General features: G+C 39.5%; 1 protein-coding gene across 1 annotated transcript in view; it reads left to right on the forward strand.

Annotated features, from left to right (window-relative positions):
* The window catches only part of Fsip1 (fibrous sheath interacting protein 1), a 266,885-nt gene that overhangs the window by 77,997 nt on the left and 181,754 nt on the right, over positions 1-7,134 (forward strand). Inside the window, exon 10 of the mRNA XM_004623531.2 lies at positions 6,808-6,945. Within this exon, the coding sequence (XP_004623588.2) occupies positions 6,808-6,945 (138 nt within the window). The remainder of the gene's footprint in view (positions 1-6,807; positions 6,946-7,134) is intronic.

Genomic DNA, 7,134 nt, shown 5'->3' on the forward strand with positions numbered 1-7,134 from the left:
CATTTCTGCATCAATGGAGATGATCATGTGGTTTTTAATTTTCGCTCTATTGACATAGTAAGACAACCCATTTTTATTGACCAACCATCCAATCTTTTTTATAAATTCCAAAAAGAAAAGCTGAATGTGCATAAGGATGAGACACACACCCTTAATTCTTTATAGACAATGAGTTGGCACGAATTTCTTTAATCCCTGTAGGAATGTGTATTGATTTCGATTTACTACATTACTGTGTAAAAGCAGTTCCCATAGCTTCTAATGAGACTTGCCTTTTTTTTTTTTTTTTTTGTATTTCAGGGAAGGGTCTACAGGGTGTTCAGGGTCTCACTATTAGATGGGACTCATAGTGATCCTTCTGTTTACAGCCTCTCAAGTGGTGGGATTACAGGCACATGCTACAATGCCCAGTCTCAATTGCCATCTCAGAGTGCCCCGGGGGGTGAGGCCAACATTGCAGGCCCAAGATCGAACCCCAGGCCCTTGCACATGCTTGCAGGTACTGTAATTTGTTGCACTATTTGGCCAGCACTGAGACTTTCTGCATTATATAAGAAATTAATCAGAGCTTAAAAGTTAAGCCAGGCAAATGTAGCACCTTGGAGTTTAGAAGCCTTGCTTCAAATTAAGCTCTATCACTTCCTAGATCTCAGGCCTCTCACTTATAAAATGGTACTAATATTCTTTAGAATTCTTATGAGATGTAGCTAGTTTAATATACAAAAGGGGCTTACTGCAGTAGAGGACGCAGAATGTAATCCATGAAATTAATATTGACATATGTGACTTAAGGAACTTAACTCTATGTGGAAGGTACTGGTAACTGTGGTACATGTTCCAGGGTCATTCAGAGCACACAGTGAGCCCATACAGAAGGAATATCAAGAAGGTCCATTTTCAGTAAGAAGGGACAGGGCAGTAGGGCAGTAAGGGGAAGCAGAGCAGGAGGCAGATGAGATCAGAGACACAGAACATTGCTGTCATGTACTGTAAGGCCAAAAATGTGTGGCCTGCAGTACAAATTAAAACCCATAGCTTATTAAAGTATTTTTAGCCAAATTTTAAAAAGGGGCTAACTACTATAGAATTCAAAATTTCTAGTTTCTCTTAAAAAAAAGTAAATATCTCAACATTATATCTGAATTCTTGCTTGGCAGCTACTGTCCAGGACTAAGTAGCAAATGTTACTTTCTATGGGGCACAGAGCCTCAGGTTTGCTACAGTGTCCATCACCATATTTTGTTGTTACGAAAACAATTTTCATTTAGGGGCCAGCCAAATAGCTCAGTGGATTAAAGTGCCTGCTTAGGCAGATGCAGAGGCTGGGGTTCCAGTGCCGGCATGCCATGCTGGTCCTGCCCCTGGGGCTCACTGAGACTGATTGAGACTGGGAGTGGTGGCCTGTGCCTATAACTCCAACTCTTGGGAGGCTGAACATAGCTGGATGACTACAAGTCGAATCTGTGTAGTGAGACCCTGTAGACCCTGTTCTAAATACATTTTTAAAAAAGAAAACAATTTTCAGAGAAGGTGACAGAAACAGAGTTTCTGAGTTATCCGTGTATGCTAAGTTTGTGGCACTAAATTGGTAACCATATAAATTTAGGGTGATAAACATAGCTAAGCCAGAATAGGTTAAGGGACCCTAGGAATGTGGCTTATGAGTGAGAAAGTGTTGGCTTTTGTGAAAAGGACAGAGAAAAGATCTCCTTTCCTAATGAGCTGCACATTTGGTAGACATAAGGTAGACATTAGGTAGACAACCTTGCCTGGGACTTAACTTTAGACCACATTTTAAAAGTGGCATTTAGTTTTTACATATCCGATTTCCTTTGTGTAAAACAAAGCACATAGTTATCACATTCAAAAGAAATAATGGCCTATTGCTGTCATGTTAATAATATGTGATTGCAGGTTTTACATCTGCTTTTTATTTTCATTTCATCTTAGCAAAAGAGAACTAATTGAAGCAATTTTTTTCTTAAGATCTGTGGCTTAACTGTGCATGCCTTTCCATATCTATCTCTGAACTCTACAATAAATCAGATTTTTCCACATATTATAAATCCCATCATAAATCTGAGCAATGTTTTATAATTTAATTTTTCTTATTCATAGATGTATCAGACTCCAGCTTTCTCTAGAAATAGCTGAGATACAGAAGTTATGTAAGCATTTAGTTTCTTAAACCATAAACAACTGGAATCAATAATACATTCTGTTCTTTTTGGTTCTTGTAAAGAAATGTGGTTTATTCATCTCTCATGCAATTAGTCTTACTAAATTTAGGATTCCAGTTCAAGGTTATTTTTTTTTTCTAGTTGGATAAAGGGCTTTAGAAATGCTTCTTATTGACAAGAGACATTTATTTCTTCTTAAACCAACTAACCTACTTGAATATAATTATCTTCTTAGTTTGATTTATCTTCTTGTTCTTAAAATATTGATTGTTTTACACAATTTGGATAGGCCAACAAAAATTAACAGACTTTGAGAGTGTGTGTGTGTGTGTGTGTGTGTGTGTGTGTGTATGTGTATGCGTGTGTGTGTGCTTGTGGTTCTGAGGATTGAAACCAGGATCCTTGCATAGAGCTATATCCGCACTCCTTTTTAATTTTTTATTTTGCGACAGAGCCCCACTAAATCACTAAGTTTCACATACTGGGCTTGAATTTGTGTTCCTCCCTTCCATTGTCTTCCAGAATGCTGAGATTGTAGGTGTGTGCCACCATGTCTGGTTTAACAAGCAGCTAAATGAGGAATATTGTATCCATCCCTTTTCTTGCCAACATCATGTTATTGCTGACAGCAACAATGTTTATTATTTTTGTTCTGTTCCCTTCTCAATATTAGTTAAAATTGAGAAAACGTAAACCATTGTTCAGCATGTAATCCTGAGAGATGTTACTGTACAAAGCTGGCTTCAAGGATTTGCATAGTTCTAGTACTGACCATGGAGGCCACTCAACCCCTGATTTACTTGGTATACACTTCAAGAGCAGGGCTCTAGTAGTTTTTCAACATATGCCAGTCACAGGCCCTGAACTCTTATTGACCAGGTGCTTGTTTTGAAGAAATGCAGAAATGTGCCACAAGAGCCTGGATTGTGGGCTGAGGAATAAACAAGAGGTCACTTCCAAGATGCTTGCCTCTAGGCCAAGCATTCTCCACCAGACATTCCTGTCAAGATGTTCTCAGGAAAATCTGGGAAATGGCTCTTATAACCACCTGTATTGGGTTGGCCAAATAGCTCAGCGGACTAAAGCATCTGCTTAGACAGGTGCAGGGACCGGGATTCTATACCTGGTGTGCCTTGCCAGCCCCACTCCTGGGGCACGCTGAGATATTAACTGAGACTGGGAGTGGTGGTGGGCACCTGTAATCCCAGCACTTGGGAGGCTGAAAACAGGAGGATCACTATGAGTCCGATCTGTGTAGTGAAACTCTGTAGTCCCTGTGCTAAAATATATTAAAAAAATCTGCATCTTAGATTACAGTGAAGTGTATATTTGTTATTCTGCTATGCCACTATACAGTGAGGATGTTTTTATTTCATGGTAATATTCTAAGATGATAAAAACAATCTGTTTGAAAGATTTCCTCACTGCCTTTGGTACTGCCAGGCCAATGACCTATCTGTTGAAAGGAAATAGCAGTTGCCTGTGGAAGTGTGTAGCACTGCCTATAACACAGGACAAACTGGCTTTACTAAGGAAGGTTTGCAACCCTTAATTTATGCAAACCCCTTATTTGCATACCAGATAATTTAGAAAGCTGTAATTTCCTCTGTATTTGACTTTTATTTTATTTTTTTTTGTATTTGACTTTTAAAAATGAGTTTATTTATCTCGAGACCCCTGTTGGCTCATTTAGCACACAGATATTTTTCTAAGGATGAACTTAAATCCCTTGGCAATCAGTTAAATCAGTGAATATCAATTTACATGAGGGATATTTCTCTTTGTGGTGTCATTAGATGTTCTGTACATATATCAGGGAGAGTTTGTGCGGAGTTCTTCATAGCACTGTGCCTATATGACCAGGAATCACAGAAACAGTATGTTGGTTGGAGAATCTGCTGAAAAGACTGTGTTTCTGTGGCAGGAAATCAAGATATTTCTTGTGATCACTGAGACCATGTAATTGGCTGGCACTTTTTAATGTGTTTGGTACAGGGTCTGACTATACAGCTCCGACTCCTAGTGATCCTCCTGTTTTCAGCGTCCTCTGCACTGGGATTACAGGTGTGTGCCACCATGCCCAGCCTTTGGCTGGCACTTTGCTGTGAGAAAAGAACCTCCTGGCACCACAGAGCTTTTTGCATATAGATAACTTGGTGCTTTTGCTCACATCAGCGACTTCCTTTTTTTATTTGCTCTTGGACTCTGCTTTTATCACTTGCTGTTCTTCAGGTATTTGAACAAGATGGCTGTGCTATCCGAGATCATGACTAAGGAAGTGCATTACATATCCTAACTGTAGAGAGTTACAAACTTTTAAGCATTTAGTGGTGGAATCAAATTTCCTTGAAGAAACTGAGACCCAGAAAGAGGATATCCTCAAAAGTGCAGATTGTTTCCACAAAACTGGAGCTAAAAATCTAACCTTCATATCTGTCCCCTTTAGAGGCAGAGAGTCACATTGTCAGAGTTGAGCAGAAATGGCCTTGGTAGGATAACTTGTTTTGTTAAAAATCAAAATGGCTCTTCTAGTTATGAAGTTGATAACATGTTTATTGTTGAAAAAAATGTAAGCAAAACTTTTGTAAAGATTGAGGTGGAAAAAGAGTGGAAGGGAGGAGAGGGGAATGGGAAAAATAGAAGACGCAAGATATTTCATGGGCAGGTACAAATTCTGTATGATGAATGTTATTATATGTATCTAAAATGTACAGGTTAAAAAAGAAAACTAAAGAAAAAGAAAAAGTATAAGAAAAATAAGATAAAATCAAGATTTTTTTTTTTTTTTACCATCAAGTTAATCAGTGTGAAGTTGTCTACTGGTTAAAGTATTTCTACACAAATATCCCTGTCTTCCCCCTCTCCACATAGTAGGTCAGTAAGAGTTCTGGACAAGAAACAGGAGGAAGATGTGGTTGGTTTTTGAAGCTAATTTTGTAGAGACCTTCTGTAGATTTAAAGGAGTTAGCAAAGGGTGTTAGTTCATGTAGGAACTAACAACAGTGGACGGGGGAAGAAAAAGTGTTATAGGAGCTCAGGGAGAAGCTTTAGCAATAGAGAGTACAGGTCAAGGATTATTTAGTCCTCCCCTTGGCTTCCTCATGACAACTTGAACTGAAGTTAACCTCTTAATTCTATTTCCAAGGCCTGGCAATCTGAAAAAAGTTGGAAAGCCACCTAGATTGGGAGGCATTTTTTCTCATGTTAAAATTGGCCTTTTGAATTGGGAAAATTGTAAGGACCTGATGAGGAAGCCATTATTGGGCTTCCCTAGGTGTAGTGATCTTTCTGTTTGAGTCTGTCTCTTGTTTAGGTCCCTCAGCTCTGTGCCAGTGCTGTCCATTCAAGAGGGGATGGCTCCTGGGGGACACAAACATTTTCAGAACAGGGCACATTATGGTAGATCTAAAATGTCCCCTAGAAGTTAGATGTGTGTGGGAGTTGGTTAGCTCATGGGGACACTCTGTGCTTATCAGTGGCTTCCTTTCTTGAAGAACTCAATAGCCAAATGTGTTGCATAGGGGTGTGCACTGGCTGGAGGTGGGTTGCTGGGGGGTGTGACTCGGAAGATGTAGCCTTGTTTGTGGCTCCTCCCTTTTCTGTCTGCTTCCTCTGTGCCATGGGTTGAGTGCCTGTCCCTCGACTATGGCTTTCTGGCATTGTTTCTGCCTTGAAGCCAGTCCACCATGAATGGAAAGCATGAGGCAAAATAAACCTTTCCTCTTTCAATTTGTGGGTGTCTGGTATTGTGTCTTAGAATGGGAAAGTGACTGAGACAGATGGTACTCTTGTCCCTTGTAGCTATACCACTATGACATGGACTTCGAGCAAATACTCCCATTGAAAGGGGTCCCTGATACTGCCCTCCTGTGCCTCCTGTCTTTTATCCTTCTTGAGTATGTTTCTATGAGCTCTGTGTGTAACCTCTGTTTGCTTTTGAGTGTGAATATCCATTTGAATCTAAGAAAATGTGGGGGACCCTAGGGATACTCTCTTGGCACAACTTTACTGCCAAGGAAGGTAAAAGAAGGGAAAAATACCCCAAGATTTCTGTCCTTTTCCTTCTAACATCCTTATAATTTTCCAACATTGACTGAATCTAACCATAGGACTGGTACCAGGGAGAAAGACTGGTGATCCCAGCTGATGTCAGGGCTCCATCATACTGTGCCATTCTGCTGTTGGTAGATCTGGGATCATCAGTGTTTGGCTGCATGCATGAGCATTCATGCTCAGAGCATCAAGAGTATATGGAAAACTGAAGAGCCTTTGTTAGAGAGGTAGAAACTAGAGTAGTGAGTATATTGGTGATCAACTATGTGCAATGGAGGAAGGAATAGAATTCTGGTTTGAGCGACTTCAAGAATGTCACTGGTGCCAGTTAGTTATGTGTTAACACAGAATAGGAGATCTGCATGAGAGGAGAGGAGGCATTTAGTTTAGACATAGGATAGACTTATGGTGAGGAAATACCCATCTTTAGCACCTAGAAATAATGTTAACCGATATTACTGAAGATTGAAAACTAGGAGAAATGAGAAGTACAATGATGTATGTTCATTCTATAATGCTTATGTTTTTTGTTTTTCCCAAAGGACATATTCAGCATTTTTTTTTTTTAAATTAGGACCCTGAACTTGAGGATGAAAGAAATGTGGAAATAACTCCAGGAGAACAGGTACTTCGAAACATTAAAGAGCAGCGGGATCAGAAAAATCGGCTGAAAGAGATCAATGAAAAACTGAGAAAGATCAAAGAAAATGTGGTAAGTCTTTTGTATTTAAAGTTTAATTATATCCAATGAATGTGCTAAAACACCTTTCCATTTTATTTGACATTTTATGGCTGTTTTTTTTTTTTTTTTTTTTTGGAACTGGGAATTGAACTTGGGTCCTTGTGCTTGCCAGGGAAGCACTTATTCCACTGAGCCATCTCCCTGGCCCTGTGGCGGTTG

The sequence above is a fragment of the Octodon degus genome, unplaced genomic scaffold, assembly GCF_000260255.1.
Source record: "Octodon degus isolate 3935 unplaced genomic scaffold, OctDeg1.0 scaffold00002, whole genome shotgun sequence".
Taxonomy (NCBI): Eukaryota; Metazoa; Chordata; class Mammalia; order Rodentia; family Octodontidae; genus Octodon; species Octodon degus.